Raw genomic sequence first — 20149 nt, 5'->3', positions numbered from 1 at the left:
AAATGGCCTCAAAACAAAATAACACAATTAACTTTTCAGCAGAACTGTTTCATTTCAAGTAATCCAGAGATGAGTGCACCCTGTGAACCACATAAAGTACATTTCTGCCTCAACCACTATGAGTTTCAAAAATATCTATTGCCCAATTCTAAGCATGTTCCAGCTATGGGCTGTGGGGAGACTGCTGACCTCTGACACCAGAGAACAACAGAGAACAGTCAAGATGTGCAACAATGCCAAAGGGAGAAATCTGAGACAAGGAGCAGAAATTCCTTCAAAAAAAGAAACTGCCTTCTCAATTGTCTGTCAGTTAAACGTGCAGGGAATAACAGGCATCCCAAACCGAAGTGTGCAAAATAAACTCTTATAAGTTTGGCAAACTGATTCGGAGAACATGGGAAAAACCTGGACTTCAGAGGATGGAACCCTGATAGCTGCTGTAACAACATCAAAAGCAAGCTGAATGAGAACGACCCACATAAAATACAAGCAATTTTCTGTGCAGTTTCCTCTGTTCACCATTTCAATACCACCAACCCCGACTCTGGCGTCAAGTAAAGAACCTCAGGCTTGTGGCAGGCAGCCATATGAAGTTTGGATCCGTGCAACAATCAATAAAAGAAAGTTATATGTTCCCAGCTTTGGATCTATCTATGTCACCTTAAATCGTGCCAATTCTTGCAGCCTCTTTACCTATCCTGCAGCACTGACTGTCTGAGCAGGCTTTTCTCGCATCTCATTAAGCTTTGAGCAAATCATGTCCTTACCTCACCTGTCAAAATATGTGACTTCTAAAGACACGCAGGAAAAGCGGATGAGCATAAAAGAGATCAACGTCTAAAAGAACACACTGTTATGGCCACTGATCTCTGCGTGTGCAGCATGCTGTCCCCACCATCTAAAGATATGGCTCAACATGTTTGAAATAGCATTGTAGAATCTCTAAGGACTGATGACTCAGAGTGTTTTCCAATCACACCAAAAGGTCAGAGTACATGGGAAGGAGCTGAAGCATCCAGCAATTTCACAGACATCTGGCATTTCTGCATTTCTGCATTTCTTTTTTTTTGTGTGTGTGTGTGTGTGTGTGTGTGTGTTTTTTCTATGAGACAACCATGTCTGCCCAGCAACAGAGCTGTCCACAGTCCTCCTGACAGAAGACAGCTGAGCACTCCACCTCACAGATCCTGCTCCATCCCCCTGGAAATGCCACCAAACAGTCCCCATCTGTGTGTCTTTGACTGTGTGACACTTGACACACTCTCTCCATGCCCTGCGGTCATACAACTCAGCACCACTTCAGTCATACATGGACATAATGTGTTCTCTGTGTTTCTAAAGCTAATGTCTCTGAAGACATTCTTTATGACTCACACCACCTACACTCCCAGCTCAGCCTGAAAATACCACTCACACACACACAATACTACTCTGTCAAAAACGATTGCACATGGGAACTGGGGAATTTTAACAAGAAATGAAGCCAAAATGAATCTGGGCAATGACAATTTCCCATAGCATCTCGGACCACACCCTGAGATGAGTGGAAAAGCAACCCTTCTTCTGAAATTCCACGAAAACTACCGTTGAAGGGGAATTTCTTCAGAAAACATTTTTAATACACAAGCTTCAAAACATAAGGTGATTAATAATGAAAAATTCATGACAGCTCCAGTGGAAGTGGTTGAATAAATCCAGACACTGTTTCTCCCGTGCTCCGAGAAGACCAGCCTTAATCTAATTAGCAGTGGGTGTGACCTTTTGTCTGGGTCACTGCTGTGTGAGGACAAGAACACCATGAGGTGAGGAGAGTGAATACACGCACTGAACAGATGAAAATGTAAACACGTGAACAGCCAAATAAGATGATACATTGACTGCACACACACAGTCACAGAGTATGACCAAACAGCCTGAGCACACTGTTTATATGTAGCTCAATTATAACGCCCACAGAGGGGGGAAAAAACAGTACTCTGGACCTCTGCCCTAGTCAAAATTTCTCTCTGAATCACTGTACTATTTTATCTGTCAAACACTTTGCTCTTTTCCATGTAAACAGAGGTTATTAAAACAAAGAAAAGCGTGTTAGAAATATCTATGATAAAGGTAAATTTACTGTAACGGAGACATTTGTTGCGCTGGAAGCATGCAAACTGAGAGGCAGTGATAGTTATCACCCCGAATGTGCTTTGTGGTTGAGTCTGCTTTGAGTTATCGCTGAGAGTTTAGCAGCAAGTCAAGTCAGCGGTTGTGTAGACGACTGCTGGGCAATGGCTTTTAAGATATTGTGAGGGGTTAAAAAGTTATGGATGTTATTAAGAGACAATGAAAACAACCAACAGTGCCTAAAATTAAGTCTTTGATCCAATTTAAGCACACAGTCTGCAATAAAGTATTTGTAATACCACATTATCAGGGGCAGATTAATATCTATATAATTATATTCTCTTGTCTTCGTAGGCCTGATGAGATACAAGACAACCAATGACATCCAAACAAAGAGATTATGGCTGATGTAAGTACTTCTGTGGTTGGAGAGCTTTCTGCTGAACTACACATGCACTGAAGGAGAGTGAGAGGCAGGACTGGACCCGAGTTGACCAGCAACAGGAAATGTTCTGGATTTACATGCAAACGACACTGCTGAGGCCATTCAGTAAGAAAAGCTGTTTACTAGGGCATTGCCTTTTGCTCCCTAAAGATATGAGCAAGCCTTTTACATTAGGTGAGACATGGTCAAGTATGAGGAAAAAAGTGCAGGATAAACAATACTGTGTGTGTGCGTGCGTGCGTGCGTGCGTGCGTGCGTGCGTGCGTGCGTGTGTCAGAATCTGTCTTCTTTTTTAAAAATGTGTTATACTAACAATTGTTGTGACTGTGGCTGCAACAAATGATTGTTTTCATTATCCAATCATCTGCCCTAATTGTGCAGCTCTAGTTGTAACTATTTATTGTGCATCTGCATTCTCATACTAGTGGGAAATCCACTGACTGACTGTCTCTTAACCACAATGATAAACCATACATGAAGAACAATGTCTGAAATGATCATACCTCAGGGCACACTGTGTTGTATCATATCCAACATGCCTGCCAGTTGCACAAATGTAGGCACTGTGTTTATCTTACCTTACAATCCTATTTGCTCATCATAATAAGTGGACTTACATAGCTTCAGTTTGTGCCTCTATTGAAATACAGTACTGCATGCAGGCTACATTGCTCCTCGAACATTTTGTACTACACAGGGCAGATGCACAGATTATAGGTGAATGACCAAAAGGCCCAAATATTAAACAATCATTTAAACAATTTCTCCCACTCAAAGTGTTGTGCTGAATATGGGTCAGTGTCCTGATGTTACTTTTGGTGTTGAAGCTGCTGAAGATTCTGGTAGCATCTGGTTACACATTTCTTTCCAATTCACATCAGCACCACATTCTTCAATCTCCACAGTTTGTTCTGCTCATGTTTGTTCACAGCATGATGGGCCAACACAGGCCAAAAGCTGCTTGGCCCTCAGAGAAAACACCTGCCCCTCAAGGCCCATAACTGGACAGGCACTCCGAACAAACACACACTTGTACTTCTTCGACGACAGTAAATCCTCTCCCTTTCCATAATCTCCACCGCATAGCTAATACTGACACCATTTCTAATCACTAAATTCCCTGTAAGAGGTGGGGCTGAGGGTTTAAAATGTCCTGATGTTGGAAGATCTTTTCTCATCTCTTTATCCCTCTGAGGATATCAGGTCTTCATAAATATGTAACATAACATCAAGTACAAGCACAAGTTCACACACACACCATTTCTTATGCACATGTGCATACATTCCTCAGGCAGAGGATTACCCAGATACAAACATGCAAGCGTACACATGACCAAGCCCATTCAAGTTTCAACCCCAAGCCATCATTTAGTCTCTTAGACATCATAACAATGAGGCAGCTGTTATGAAATGTAACACCAGAGCTGGCCAAATCAAAGTATAACACTATATACAACATACACAAACACACACCACTTCTGGTATATACAGTATACATGCTCCCTAAAGGGATGCTTTGCCGATTTTCAACCAGCTTTGTACAATGTGGGTTGTATCTGTAAATGAACTGTGATAAATTTCCCTCCATATTACCAAAGCCCAGATCTCCCTGCTCATCTCTCGGCTCAAGTCCAACTTTCACCCACTCGAAGGCTGTTGCTCGAACTACAGATTGTATTTCCACATTTTCCTATGCCCACTACCACCATTGACCACCACGGACACAAAGACAGAGACCTGCCCCTCTTCCTCTCAAAAGCAGACCAAACCCATAAAATATATAAACCTAGGTTCTATTATTGCATTGCCCAGTTATATTTCTAAAATTGTCTTTGGAAACATATTTTAGTGCACTGTTTGGCTGTAATATGAGAATCTGTGAACAGGAAGAAGCGCCATACTGTTTCCTGTTCCCGTAAGAATGAAGGCTGAAAATAATTAGATGAAATGGCAAAACTAAGTAGTGCTGATCTAATATGAACCAAGATTCTGTTACTGCATTGTCTTAAATGTTTTCAGAAACATATTTTAGTGCACTGTTCGGCTGTAATATGAGGATTTGTGAATAGGAAGCGGGTGCCAAACGGTTTCCTGTGTTGTAAAAATGTAAGGCTGTAAATAATGAGATCCGATAGTAAAAGTAAGTAGTGCTGATCTTTTGCTACTGCGTTGTCTTAAATGTTTTCACAAACATATTTTAGCTTACCATTTAACTGTCATTTGATACCATTTGTCACCAGCCAGCAGCCATATTGCTTCCTCTATAAAAGAAAAAAAAACGATCTTGAATTTCATCACAGTGCAGCGCAGTGCATTCTGAAAGTTGCAGGTTTTCTACCTCTTGAGCAAAAGCAAATGCCACCGCCCTTTTCCTCAGTTTTCTCTGGACCTTCTTTCCAGCAGGGATATACTTCTTTAAGAAGTGCCATTCCTTTGTACTTCTGAGGAACACTTTAAAGAAATTCTCAAAAAGTTGTGTGGGCCGCTGTGCTTGCAGCTTAGCGTCTATGCTAAAGGACACTTGGCAGGTTCAGGGAAGTTGAAATATGAGCCAGGTCACAATGTCACTGAGGGTAGCATATTGTTTTCAAGAGTCTACACAGATGGCTTTGGAGGAAAGTCTCTCAGACTCTTAAAGCCTCTACTAAAATGTGCATGTGCATTTGATGGATGACTGATATAAACTTCTCTAAGGCCCATAAAGTGGGATAAAGAGGCAGAAGACATGTAAGGGGACACTGCAAAGAAGTCAGCCCCTCTGATGTCTGCTCATTGCAATTCCACAGAAGGCATCTCCAACTAGTCCCACTGAAAGCTTCTTGAAGCATCCAGTGATCAGAAACACAGAGCCATAGAAGCCTGAGGGGAAGGGAGTTGCTGAGTTTCTGGAAGCCAGATGTGTGTTGAACACTATAGATTGCAGTCCGGCGCCATGAAGTGTTTAAGCATAATTTCTACATATTAAAGACTTGGTGCCACTCCAAACAGTTTGCCTCATCAAGAAGTCTGAGAAGCAGCTTGATATGACACTTGCAGCATCAGCAACTCGGGACAGACATCAGCATCTCTGACACTTCTGATGTTTAATCTTTCCCATTACAGAAACACAAACTCACATGACAGAAGAAAAACACAAGCGCTGTAACAGGCGTAAAAATTCCTCTTTTTCTATTCTCTATCCTGCTAAATTCAGCTGCCTTTTTCATTTGTTTTCATTTGCCACTAATTTGTAGCTGGATCAAAGGCGAACAAGGCTTGCCGTCTTCCTTTGGGAGTCTGGTGCAGGATTGGCAAGAAGGCTGGATCAAACGGGACGCAGTGAGGGGGCTGTATGCACGATTTCCCCTCTGTCACAGAACCAGCCAAGGATGAGGCAGGGCATGAGCATGAGGAGAACGATGATGTAAAAGAAGAGATAAGGCATATAAAATAAAAACAAACACCGCCTATTCCCAGGAACAGAACAAAAGGAATGAGGGAAAGAAAAACTAAACACAAATGTGTTGAGGCAAAAGAACAGAGGATTCTAACTGAAACTAGCTGTGGACGTGTGCAAGAATGTCTCACTTCCTGTCAGCAAACATAACTACAAAGTCCTCTCTCATCTCTACTGAACACACACAGAAAGCATATGGGAAAACAGTCTGACACTGCACACACACACGTGCACACAAACACATTATCAACCACATGCACATATCTAAGACTGCCATATCAGCACTACCATATGTCCCATGCACTTTGAAATCATCTCAGCCTCTCACTTCACAGGCCCCTCATTAGAGAGCAGTGGACACCACAGCACACAGTGTGACTTGAGTGTGATCATGTCGACTGGCCCACTTCCTCCCATCATCGCTTTATGTCAGCCAGTGAATTCCCACAAATCCCGCCAGCCATAAAGTGGGTGCATGTGGACAGCCACGAGTGAAAATCTTTAAGCACTTCTGGTGACCACAGGGTTAAATCCTGCTGTTCAGGCATGTCACTCCATCAGGGAGTCTCTAAACCGCAGCACCTGCAAGGAAATAGTCTGCTGCCAGTTGGAGATACTCAGGACTCGGCCACAGGGCATGGTGGCCTGTGTGGGTGACAGACAGCAGTGGGCCAAATCACATACAGTATGTATGCACAAGCTGGCTATTACTGGCTATCTTGGGAACAAGGGACTCTTAAAGTGGGTGCAACACTTGCTTATGGTTGATTAATGTCCCTTATTTTGTGTCATGCACACAACCTTCATGGGTTTCCAAGACACCAAGACATCAAACATTTCATTTCAAACTTACAGTTCATTTCATAGCTTGGTTTTAAACAAAACATTCTGCCCTCTCAGAAACATTTCCCTTCCTGGCATCTTACTAAAAACCACATCCGTCATGTCCAACAGGACAGTAAAATGAAAAAAAGAAATCTCAATTTCACCTGGCACACACAACAAACAAAGTCTGTCCTCTCAACAAGCCTGAAAGTGCAACATATGTAGACACCAGAGACACAGACAGGGACAGCTGTTTGACAGAGACCAGGCCCTCTTCCTGCAGGTGGATACTGAACAAATCAGTCCAGCTACTTCCCTCCTACAAGACATAAAGTGTGTAAAATATGACCTGGGGTAGTAGCCTGCAATAAAACATGTAAAATATTTAAGCGTGCCAGAATAATCATAACTGAGGCAGTAAGAGTGTTAGTGCTAAGCGCCTTCACTTAAGACCTATGTGTGCAGAGGGCACATTAAACAGATCCATGACAGGAATTTTAATCCACTCTGTTTGGTCAGTGTTCAGCCATTCACCTCTTTCTCAAGCCAACGTTAAACCTTTTCACAGTAAACCGACGCTGGTCACAAGCAAACTCGAACATGACATCATACATCTCCTGAGGTCGCTGCAGCTCACCTGACGCAGGAAGTAACATTGAAATTCAGAAAAAAAACTTTGGAAATGTGTCCAATTGAAATGCAAGCTGGAGCAGGAAACGCTGAATCAATCAAAACTCCCTTGTGCAACGACGCGGATAATTAATATGTATGCGTACAGGAAAAAAAAACTTATTCATAATTGCATTTGCACGGGAACGACAACTTCTGAAAGTCATTTGAGCCAGCTCTTAGTTTTTAATCCCAGCCTGCAGCGACTCTGTGGAGCAAGTAGCAGCATCACCAAAACATCCAGATTCAAAGCACAGATAAAAGCCTTAATGCGCCAGGATCAGAAGTGAACATTAAAAGACAGAGTAAAGATTATGCTTTTGCGCCAGTAACTCCGTGTTAGCTGGGGACCAAGTGATGAATGAAGGTGCCTGAAAAAAAGGCACGGAAACTTAGATAAAGGGGACAGTGCGTCATTCATGTTCAACTGGATACTTTACCGGCTCTTGTCGTCGTTATGTAGAGCAGGATCAAAAGAAATAGCGGTATTCTCCTGCGCGACCTGGTCCTTATTAAATGCTCCATCTTTCCAAGCGGAGACCCCCCTCTGCCTCCGCCACCAGAACTTTACACTTAAGTTATATTAGCAGGAACTCAGCAGCCATGCGGGGATTAAAGGGTGGAAACCAGTCTGTAGTCCCACTTGCTTGAGAGTTGGAGTTGGAAGTTTTGTTGTGGTGGCTCCTCTCAGTGTCGCTCAGTCCCTCTCATTCAAGTTCTCCCTCTCACCATCACTCCCTCCCTCTGCTCTCCACCTCCTCCGCCTCTTCCCTCCCATAGGACGGTCCTGGGGACGCATGGATGAGCAGTGCCTCTGCAGAAAAGGAAAGAAAAAAAAACACTCCCATCTTAAATCATGTTTGTAACTGGCGATAATTTATGAGTTTTCACTATGTAAAGGTGGTCATTAGCCACAGAAGTGATGTAGAGCACAGCACTTTAACCATGTGACCTGTCAGTTTCCTGAGTTTTGCAGATGTAGGCTGTTATATAATCCACAGAGACCCTAACTCTGACTCAGGGCACCTCAATGTAGGAAATGGGATTACACTGGATTTGAACAGGATGTCTCAGTGATTGAATATGTCACTGTCACCATAACAGAGGTGGGAATAAGTCATTGTTTTGCAAGTCACAAGTAACCAAAGTCTCAAGTCTTTGTAGTCAAATCCTAATACAAGTCCCAAGTCAAGACTGACAAGTCCCAAATCAAGTCCCAAGTCCTAAACTTTAAGTTTTGAGTCCTTAACTAATCAGAATGTGCTCTTTACCAAATATGATGCAATTTTAAAAACAAATAATGATATATTTAAAATCACAAATGCTTTTTAGAAATTATAAGCTATCCATTTGTTAAAATAAGATTGTTGGGGGAAAAAAAAAAAAAAAAAGATTTCCACACACTTACATCTTTGCAGTTTTTCACTTAGTTGCTTATTGGTTATACTTTATTCCAAAAAAAGTGAAACACTGCATAGATGTAAGTGTGCGGAAATCTTCCACCATTTTGGACTTATTGATTTTTCCAGCACCTTGCCAACACCAGTGCAGGTGAAGCGGTGGTTGTTCTGCATCTTAAAATAAGACTGTTGAAATGTTAGGCCCTACGTAGCTGTTAAGAGAATGTTGGCTGTTAAGAGAACGTTAGCTAGTCATTAACTCGCTGTTAGCCTTGACTTATGCAACAAAGTTGGAAGTTGTCGCATCTCTATAACAACCTGTAAGTTTTTCGTTGACCACCATTTCATCTTTTTACATGCGCAAAAATTATCTTTGGTATCATTTTTTCGAACTAGTGCTCAGTAACGTAACATAACTTGTTCATGGTTCTTTCCTGATACTTGACTGGATGCTGCCAGATTGGTTCAAACAAACTGGATCTTAGGAATTAAGCGTCGACTTGTTGGGAATGAATTAGAGATGCACCGATCCAGCTTTTTCAGTTTCGATACAGATCCCGAAGCTGTGGCTTTGAGTATCAGCCGATACCGTTCCGATACCATGGTTGACCTAAAAAGCTATATACCTTTACATGTAGAACAGAAAAGACTAGAGGCATCAGGCATTGATGACAACACAGTTCTTTCCTAAGATAAAATGAAACAAGATGAAACAGTTTAATGCAATGATGAACTATTTATTTTTAACAAAATTAACAACTGTGCAACAGCAGTTGAAATAGTGTGAAATACCTCCACACAGCAGATTCTCTCCTTCGCTCCATGACGTAGCTCGCGTAACAATAGATTTAAAGGGAAAGGATTGCCTCAGGTATAGGTTTCATTTTCCGATACCCGATCCATCTATTTTGATGATATCGGGGCGATATTCGATCCAGATATCAGATCGGTGCATCGCTAGAATGAATAGCATTAATGTTGTCAATTCAGGAAATGAATGAAATGAAAATGAAGTGGCTCATGGCACACTTTTTAAATACCATATGTAATTTTTAATCTTTGGACTCGGGGACGCTAAAAGTGAAGTGAAGTCACAAGCCACTGGTGTTAAAGTCTAAGTCTAGTTGCAAGTCTTTTTTTTTTTCATTTTGTCGAGTCCAAAGTCATCAAGTTTGTGACTCGAATCTGAGTCGAATCCAAGCCATTTGATTCAAGTCCACACCACTGCATCATAATGATGATGATGATGACGATGGGGATGATGGTGATGCAATAATGCTCCCTTTTTTTAACTCCTGTTATTAGGCCCCTGCAGTTTTCCTATTACCTTCCCCTGACGGTGAAGATCAGAGGTCTGTGTAAATCTTTTGAAGCTGGAGGATGTATCCAAGCTTTGAAGTTCACACACAGCCCCTGTTAAACACATCTCATCATTATAACACCTCTGGTCAGTTCATAGAGACCACGACAGGTTATCTTCACCGTAAGTCTAATCTCTGTCCAGCATCACATCAGCGGCCTACTGATGCTTGTTCAGGCTGGAGCTTGACCTCAGTGAGGCTGGCGGCTGAATCACCTCAGGTTAGAAGTCCTGCACTGCTAGTTCAGAGGGAAGAAACACCTGGAAAAAACATAATTTAAAACACTAAGGTGTGTTATAGCACAGCGCCTAATTTGAGAGAACATCACAACGTGGATAGCACCACGAAATGACCATTTGTAAATCAATTAGTCAAGAATAAGTCATGAGAAACTTTTTCTCACATTCCTGTAGCGGAAACGGCGCACATGTTGATTTATGAATTGATTGGAGAAACACGTTTAACAACAGTAAAGTATATCACAACATCCTTTTACAAATTCTTGCAGGACTCGTACAGTGTAATTCAAGTCTCATTTACCCAGTCCTATGCTCAGCACTTCCCAAATACATGCATTTTTTCTAAAGCATAACAATTTAAAACTGAACTGGCAGTGGATTTATCTATACTCTCTTCAAAGCCAGGCTCCAATAGTAAGGTTTGTAATTATGTTACATGCTCAAAGTAAAGATACATACTTAATGCACAGTCACAGAGCTTAGGTTTAAGAAAAGAAACATGGTGATGACGTAGCTTAAAGTGACAAAAAGTTCACACAGTGCAGAACACCTGTCTCCTGGGAAAAGTCCTGTGGTAATGTCCTGTGTATTGTGGCCCATACACCACACCAATTCAGTCCCTTATGGGGACCTCTTCCCTTTTTACTCTCTTCCGTGCATTAGTCACATGATCACAGCCTTCCCAAATGCATGGGTTATACACATATACTGGCTTATGATTATGTAGGATATGTACAACAACACTAATTTCAGGTACCACAGCATGACTAAATGATATACAAACTGACATTTTGTGGGTGAAGTATTCCTTTAACGTAGACAAAATCCACCAGACAATAGAAAGTCATCTTTCCACAAAAAGTAAAGATCCATTTTGCACATTTTTAACCTCATCATCAATAATGAAAGGATATAATTAAATGCTTCTCCATTGGGGCGTCGGTGGCTTAGTGGTGGAGCAGGCGCCCCACATACAGGGCTGTTGCCGCAGCGGCCAGGGTTTGGGTCCAGCCTGTGGCCCTTTGCTGCATGTCATCCCCCTCTCTCTCCCCCTTTCACACTTGGCTGTCCTATCCATTGAAGGCAAAAATGGCCAAAAACATATCTTTAAAAAAATTTAAAAAAAAATGCTTCTCCATTTTGTAATGAACGTGTTTTCTCAGGTATAAATTAATGTGAATTGAGTTTGCATAAACAAGACCAAATTAGTAATCCCTTGATAGGGACACTGCTGACAGGAATGAGCATAAATAATTGGTTGTGACAAGTCAGCCACCTCTTTATACTTCTGGGGACATCTATCCCAATCCTCTGGCAGAACTTTTGCCTATAGAGTGTCGATTACCTGTGCAGGCTGAATATAGTCCTGCCAGAAGCCTAATTAATTCTAGGAAGACTGTGGTATTCAGTTGAGACATGCTCGATGATAAGACTTGTGAAGACCTTGTCTAATTGGAAAATTACCAAAGATAACGTTCCTAGAGTCCAAGCTACAACAGGCTTTTGTAAAGTAACATGGAACTGAAATCCCAGAGAGCATGCGGAGAGAAGAAGCCAAACCATAATTTCTTGAGGGAGAAGAGTCTTAAACCACAGACAGAGAGAGAAACACACCCATTTATAATTCGTAATAATTCTCTCCTTTATCCAAAGATGCTGTTCCATATTATTTCTTGCCAAACCCAGCTCTTAGCCGCAATTTACTGAACATTAAACATCAGTGACATCAGTTATGAAGTCAATACAAAACATGTTGCTTTCTCATGGTAAATAAATAATTGTGGAGAACAGTTAGCATCAGCGACATGTAAACATACTAAGTCAAATTTTTCAAAATAAGGACAATAAAAGATACATTTCCTGTGCCTTGAAGACAGAGAGCGATTAGATAGAACGTGAAAGTGGGAGATAGAAGGAGGTTTGACAGAAGCACCCAGAGAGCTGGACAGATTGATGCTGATCTGATGGGTAAACAACGGACCCCCTGACCTCCCACTGTCTCCCCTCTCAGTACCAGCTTAGCCAGCCTGAGTTAGAGCCACATTCCTAACAGCTTTTAGCAGATAGTTACTAAGAGTGCAGTGGGTAGTCTGAGGTCGGGGTGAGAAATATTTCCAGAGCATGTGCTATGTACCTTTGTCCAACTACAGAACCTGTTACAGATAATCATTTTTTAAAACACACAACAAACAATTAAACAAAGAAAAACTAATGTTTGATGAGCTCTACACTCAGCATTAACTTCACCCAGACTTTTCCACATGACTGGCACCAAACAGTCATTGATTGGGCCTGGGACCAAACACATACATTTAAATTATGACACATGACGTGACCATGATGCGCAGGAAGATTTCAATTAAAATCAAAGTCATTCCTCTTGTCCCACGCCAGTAGTTTGTCATCTTTCATTAACCAAGAGGATCTCATAAATCAGACTGATAATGATTAATGTAAGGTAAATAGATTGGACTTTTTCAAGTTGATTTAAACACATAAATGCTTATAAAAAAAAAGTGCTCAGCTCGGAGAATAAAATCAGTTCATGCTGGGGGTCTCTTTATCCTGATAATCAACTGTCAGTAACCAATAGAAACTTTGTTTTGTACACACTTAAAAATCACATGGAAACGCCACACTAAATCATACTCTGTATGTGTTTTGACATGTATTTTATGGATAAGCGGTTTGAAAGAAAAATCACAGATGCAGTTTGGCAGGAGATGAATCTATCACAGATGGTGTGGAAGGAAAAAAAAGATTGAGGATGTGTCTTTGTACTTTTCCTATTTTAGTTTCAGTCACTTGTCATTTTTATGTATTTATTCCCTAATTCCTGAGAAAGACATAAATTATGCTTCCAGTTTATCCCAGTCATGTGGTTTAGTGTTAAAAACTGGAACTGGAAGTATCTCTCTCTCCCTCTGCGGGTCACTCTGTGCTGATAAATGATGGTGGACTTTTCTTATCATCGAATCACTGAGTGGCTGGAAGGTGAAGTGAAGTAATCTGTCATCACCACATTTTAGACTCTGTGAGACTTAGTTTAACTTTATAAATCCTCAAGAGCAGCTGATGAGCGTTTAGGATTAAGGTCCCTAAACTGGGCTTCCAATTGAGTCTGCCTCCGGTCTGCTCCTTGTGTTGAAGAACATGCCAGAACAGGACAACAGGCCAACATTCAGGAAAAATATGCATGTGAAGTTGCAAAGGAACACACAGCTGACTCTTCCAGCTTGCCAAAAAATGATTTATGTATGTTTAAAGAAAAAAAAACACCTTTTAATGTATGCAGTCATTATGAAATAAACCACCATACAAATCATTTCAGATCCTGCACCACTGCTTCCTAATGGGCTTGTGGTGTCATTTAGTTGTATATTGTGTGATAAACATTGTTATTAATTTCTGTCATATAATGGGGATTTAGAGATGAGTGTGAATGATGATTGTGTATCTAAGTTTGTGGTCTGTGAGTGTGTGGTGGAGCCTGACAGCTTATCCATTGTCACTTCATTTCACTATTTATAGCAGCATTATGAATGAGCCCTCGATTACAACTGCAGCTTTTCTTTTTCTGTAACAGCCAACATCTGCATGCAATATATCACATGGAGGAAAAGCTATGTGGTCTTAAATCTGGTCTTTTATGTGTCTCAAATGTGGCTTTTGTGGGTGAAAAAAGTCTGACATCCACTGCTGATCAAGAGTACAAGTACAAAGACAAGAAAACACAGGTACTGAACAAATGCATGTTTTGCTTGTGGGGGTAAATGTAGGTTAATCTGTCAGAGGCTGGTAAAACCCCTGATCTATGAGAGCACCTCAAGAGAAATGTGACTGTGCCACCCACAGACTGCTAATGATAGTATCTCCATATATCAGAAAGCATTTGTTCTTACATAAGAGCTACACCAAACCACACCCTGACATACAAATCCATCATCTAACAGGTATTCTGGGTTCACCTGCCTGCGGTTAAAAGGGGGGCAGAGTGGGCACATCAAACAGGATGAGACTGTCAGCTTGGTATTAAATCACCACTGCACTTCCCCCTTCAGAAGTATTTTACTACTGGAAAGATGGCTTTTTGATAAAATGGGGCTTCTATGCAGTAGAAAGACGCAAATACTTTTGAAATTGGTGCTACATTGACCAGAGAAAACAGCCAGAAAGGGGCTGTGGTATTCACTTTTGCTCAAGAGGTATAAAATCTACAACTAAAATAATGTACTCCACCACATCAGACCAATAAATGCTCAAACTGGTGGGTGACGTAATTCGAGCTTGGCCGTTTTGGCACAGGAAACAGTATGGCAGTTGACAGGTAACAAACAATTCTGAATTACAGTTAAACAGTGAGCTAAAATATGTTTCTGAAAACATTTTAGGTGAGAAATATGTAATGTAGTAACAGCTGCTTAGTTTTACTGTTTGATCACATTTTCAGCCTCCATTTTTACAATACAGGAAACAGTATGGTACCCACTTCCTGTTTACAAAGTATCATGTTACATGGACCTGCACTTGTATAGCGCTTTTCTAGTTTATCAACCACTTAAAGTGCTTTTTACACTAAGGATTACATTCACTCATTCACACACACATTCATACACTGGTAGCCAAGGCTACCATACAAGGTGCCACCTGCTATTCAGTTTTTAACACACTCACACACCGACTTTCTCGATCCACTTCCATACTCTTTGTGTCCATGATGGCAGGCATACAAAAATGTGGAAGTACAATCTGTAGTCTGAGCAACAGCCCTATATAGCCAGCGAAAAATCTGCCAGATGATGCATCATTTGGTGGATTCTAGCTTGGAGATGAGCAGGGAGATCTGGGTGCTGGTAAGATGGAGGCAAGTTTACCACAGTTCATTTACACATAATACCCACATAGAATTAATACAAAGCTGTTTGAAAATCAGCAAAGTATCCCTTTAACCAATTATGGTTTTTGGAATTTGAAAAAGACCCGTAGGCCTATACTTGTTCAAAGAAGCAAGATCATCATCAGAACCAAAGTAGGGATTGGATGCAGAGCTGTGTTTTCAGACATATTACTCCACACAGCCAGTTGCTTAACCCTTTTGTTAAGTTGCCAAACCAGGGACGTGACCATGAGAAAAGTGTGTGGAAATTTTCCCCTCTGCACTGGGGGAACTGCCAGTCTGGTGATAATTGTAATATTGAGCGATGACGGGAGACTAAACTAATTAACATCTAAGGACCATGTCTGTTAAATGAACTGCTCAAACAAACAGACTAAATAAACTCAACCGGCGACCACACTCAAGCTCACCCTGCTGTGCACCCTTCACTTTACTGTTAGTTTACAGCACAAAACACAGTGATTGTGTTTTGATCTCTAAATAGCAGGCAGTTAGATTGAAAACTGGTATTTGCAGGGGCACTAAAGGTAAATCCAAACACTGACGCCAAATATGATTCAAACCTTCATTTCTTTGAATGTCTCTTCAGAGTGGAGGACATTCAGATTTCATTTCAAATATGGTAGAAAACGCAGGAGCCTAATGAATTCAAGATTATCATATAACATGTATTGATATATATTGATATTGGGAACACTCAAGGAATGAGTAAGCCTATATACGTTGGTCAGTGGTGACTGCAATATGGTGCCATGGTGTATAAGTGGACAGCCCACCTGGGAATCCATCTGTGTACTCTGCCTGCCTCAGATCCAACCTCTTTGCCAGGAAAAACATTTCTGCACACCACAGATACATTACATTTTTATATTTTGTAACACATACTGTAATACTTTATGTTTCTCAACAATGCTGCTGTGAAGTTGTGGTTAGGTTCAGGCACTAAAACCACTTGGTTATGGTTGAGAAAAGAGCTTGATTTGGCTTAATTTGGTGGCACAAAAGCTGTTAGACAAGCAGGGATAGTGAAGTACACTCGGGTTTGGCAGCTTTAACGGTACTTGGGAAACACTATGATGTGTCAGTGAAAAACACCCAGGTTTGGTGGCTCAAACACTGCTGAAATGCTGTGATGTGAAGTGAGAAACACTTAAGTTCGGTGGCTCGAATGCTGCTAGGAAATGCTGCAAAGTGTTTGTGAAAAACACCCTGGTTCGGTAGCTCAGTGCCATTAGGAAACACTGTAATGTGTTGGTGAAAAAACACCCAAGTTCGGTGAAACAAACACTGGTTAAAACGCCGGGAAAGGAAACCACTGTTGTTGTTTGCTGGTTTCGAACAGTGGCCTGCAGCTTGGCAGGTGTCTCACATAGGTAAAACGCCCCCCCCCCCCCCCCACCCCCCCCCTTCCTGATGACATCATTTTAAAAATGTTGATATGATACGTATGAATTGTCTAAATTTAACATATTCTTGCTTTGCAGAAACGTACAATGCCAACATTTCTTTGTGGCGACTTGGCTGGTAAAATCAGATGTAACTGACACCAACCTTTTTCATTTTACTGCCCTATTGGACAAACCTCTGAATATCCTATCCAAGTGGCAATGATATTTATATTTCAGCTTGTTTTCGTGAAGACATTTTGTGCCACAAAAATCATTCCCTTTGTATTTGAATACATTGATTTACATTTTTCAGTCCAATCCTATTTTCACTTTTTGAGCAATGCTTTTCAACAGGCATGTGTCTGAGACTGTACGGATGACGTATATTGATGAGCTGTAACTCCATAAATGTTTCTAAGAATGTCATTAACTGGTGCTCAGAAATGCCACATTATGATTTCCACAGTGTCATCGCTCTCAAAGCAGCTCTCTGTGGAGTACCCATTGTATGTGGTCTGCAGCTGCAGCAACTGTTTTAACTCTTTTCTTTTGGTTCAGCTCGTGGGCTCCTCTTTTCGCTCTCTCTCTCGCTCTCCCTCTCTATCAATTAACTGTGTTCTCTGTCTGCCTCAGAGCCCCTAAAACACTTTCCCAGCTCACTCCGCTCTAAGTCTTTGCACCCATTCTTTCTGTGTTTTTAAGTCTCCCTCCCGCCCACCGACCCCCAGCTACTCTTTCCCTTTCGTCCCTTTTATTCTCATGAAGTTTGCATTCCACACCTCCTCTGCAGACTGCACACAAAGGAGCAGAAAGCGCCACTCCTGACCTGTGGCAAACATTCCAGTCCTCTGGGCCCTTTCACACAGCCAGCGTCCCTTATCCTTCCAGTAGCATCAACCAGAATCTGCCTCTTGTCCAATGGAAAGTCAGTATGATGAGGAATATTACTGTGGAAAAAAAAAGAAAATCATGCATTAAATGATATATTTCAAATATAAAATGCAGTGTATACATTCACTTATTTCAACAAATAGTTTGATGTGCATTGTACATTTAGAACAGGATCTCTGCCTAATCACACAATCCATCTTTAATTATGATGAATGAAAACAGACATCAGCTTTGTAAAGTCAGCTGGGAAAATAGCGAAGGTTCCAGAGCATCTGCTCGTGTATCCTTACAGTCAGTACACAGGAAATTGACTTTTAAACTATAAAAGTATGTTAAGAGAAAATGGGGGTGTCATTTGTTATGACTAGGACTTTGATAAAGAGGTTACGGACGGGCGATTGGGGCTCAGAGCACAGCTGGAGTAAGCACGGAGGTGTCAGAGGAATCAGGTGAGAATTCTGACGAAGGATGTTAAAAAACTGATTGCTACAAGAGGGTTAAATAATGTAGGTAAAGAGGTTCAGATGTGAAGCAAAGAAAGTGAAGAGGGGAAAGTTTGAGGTGAAAGAGGGAGGAGGATTTACAACGAGACATTTAAAGCAGAGAAGGCACGTGGCATAGGAAAGCATGTATGGGCTTGTGTTATCCCCTCCTCTTTGTCTCTTTCCTCACTCCTTCTGTCTTAGTGCCTTAATCTTCTGAAATTCCACAGCTATAGCTTGGAGGCTGGTAGACATCAGTGGCTGCCCGGCACCCCTCCTCATCTCTATCCACACCTGTCCACTTTCTCCGGAGGCACAAGGGAGAGCATGCCGGAACGGCCATGACCTTACTCCTGCAGCTCACTCCGGCCCTTTAAACACCACATCCACCTGTGGACAGCTTTAAGATTTGTCTCTACTGAGTTTTCTGACTTTTAGCACTTTCTTGTACTGTGACATGACATTAGGGGTCAAATAATTTTAAAACTGACTTCAGGTGAATAATTTGGCAGCAAAATAGTCTTAGGGTTATTTTCTAATTGTTGGGTCAGTGTTAGTGGGCTCGTCTGGGTCAAAGGTTCATGGTCATTTTTCACTCTCTGTCCGTCCCTGCTCATTACATTTGCTCAGATCACCACCTGTTGCTCTGCCATAAAAATCCAAAAGGTGACATGCACTAATGGATTTGTGCACTCACAATAACAGGCTCTTTCGTATATCATTTATGTTTGCTGTGTCTATTCTATTGCTATTCTACCTATTCTGCTTTTACACTCCGTTGTAGGTTACTCCAAGATTGTCAGCCAAATGCCTAAAATCTGAAATGCAGCTGAATATATAAATATATAAACTGAAATGTCACTGCAGCGCATGTTGTTTTGCACACTGTCAGCTTGGATTTAAAGCTGCTTTATCTGACAATGCAAATTATACTTTTTATTATCTCATTGTAAACTTCTGCTTTCTGGTGAGAGAAATGGGTCATAGCTTTGGGATGTTCTCAATAAGCAGACATCAGCTTTGTGAGACAGCAAGAGGAAATTGGGCCCGAACTCTATATAAGCTGACAGTCTGCTCTCTGATGTCAGCATTACAGGCAGTTTATCATAAACGGTGATGACTGAAGATTTTTCACAATGTATTCTCATATGTTAAGAAATACGCGTCACATGCTTGAGCTTGACTAAACCTGTCCTTGCACCATAAGCGTACTGGCTGACCCTAAATGGATCAGGCCAGGACTCCACTCATTGTTAAAATATGTCTTCCCTTTGGGAGAATCCCTTCAAAGTTATGACAGAAATGAATAGCTGCCCTTGATGATGCCTGTAGTAACCTCAGTTTACCCTGGGAGGAGACAAACAGGCCACAAATCTCAGGAACCCGTTCCTCTCCTCACACACTGTTCCTTCTGCTGGTATCTCTGTATGTGAGTGTCCTCTGCTTTCACTTTTGCTTTTGTCTTGTCCTTATACTGACCTAAATGCTTTACAATGCGGTACACGTGCTAAAATGGGGATGGGGTTAAAAAGGTTAACCAGGGGGGAGCACTGGGGGGACCTATAGTCATCACTGTGCATGTGCTTGCAATAGGTTTTAAAGGTCCAGTGTGGAGGATTTAGGGGGATACAAATAAGCAGAAATGTAACACAACATTTATAACTATGTTTTTATAAGTGTATGATCACCTGAAAATTTGAATGGTTGTGTTTTTGTTACCCTATAAGCCATTTATATCTACATGCAGAGCGGGTCTTCTTACATGGAGTTCACAATGTTGTCCTACAGTAGCCAAGAATGAAGAAACCAAACACTGGCTCTAGGTGGACCCATTCATGTTTTACTATTGGTCACTGTAGTTCTCCATGCCTGGCACATGGGAGAAGTTTCAGTTGATTGCAATATGTGATCTCGCCACTAGATGCCACTAAATCCTTTAAGCCAGACCTTTAAAGCAGGGGTGTAAAACATACAGCTTGCAGACCAGAGCAGACCCGCCAAAGGGTC

At 41.4% G+C, this 20149-nt stretch overlaps 1 protein-coding gene across 4 annotated transcripts in view; it reads right to left on the bottom strand.

Moving 5' to 3' along the window:
• Window positions 1-8222, bottom strand: part of col5a3a (collagen, type V, alpha 3a) — a 61918-nt gene extending 53696 nt beyond the window's left edge. For 3 of the 4 annotated variants that reach the window (XM_050068690.1, XM_050068691.1, XM_050068692.1), the window contains exon 1: window positions 7925-8222. In XM_050068690.1, the coding sequence (XP_049924647.1) occupies window positions 7925-8009 (85 nt within the window). In that variant the 5' untranslated portion in view covers window positions 8010-8222. The remainder of the gene's footprint in view (window positions 1-7924) is intronic. The other variant, XM_050068693.1, reaches the window with a different exon arrangement.
• Between the last annotated feature and the right edge of the window lie 11927 nt (window positions 8223-20149).

The sequence above is a fragment of the Epinephelus moara genome, chromosome 18 (genome assembly GCF_006386435.1).
Source record: "Epinephelus moara isolate mb chromosome 18, YSFRI_EMoa_1.0, whole genome shotgun sequence".
Lineage (NCBI taxonomy): Eukaryota > Metazoa > Chordata > Actinopteri > Perciformes > Serranidae > Epinephelus > Epinephelus moara.
This window is presented reverse-complemented; position numbering and strand designations above follow the sequence as displayed.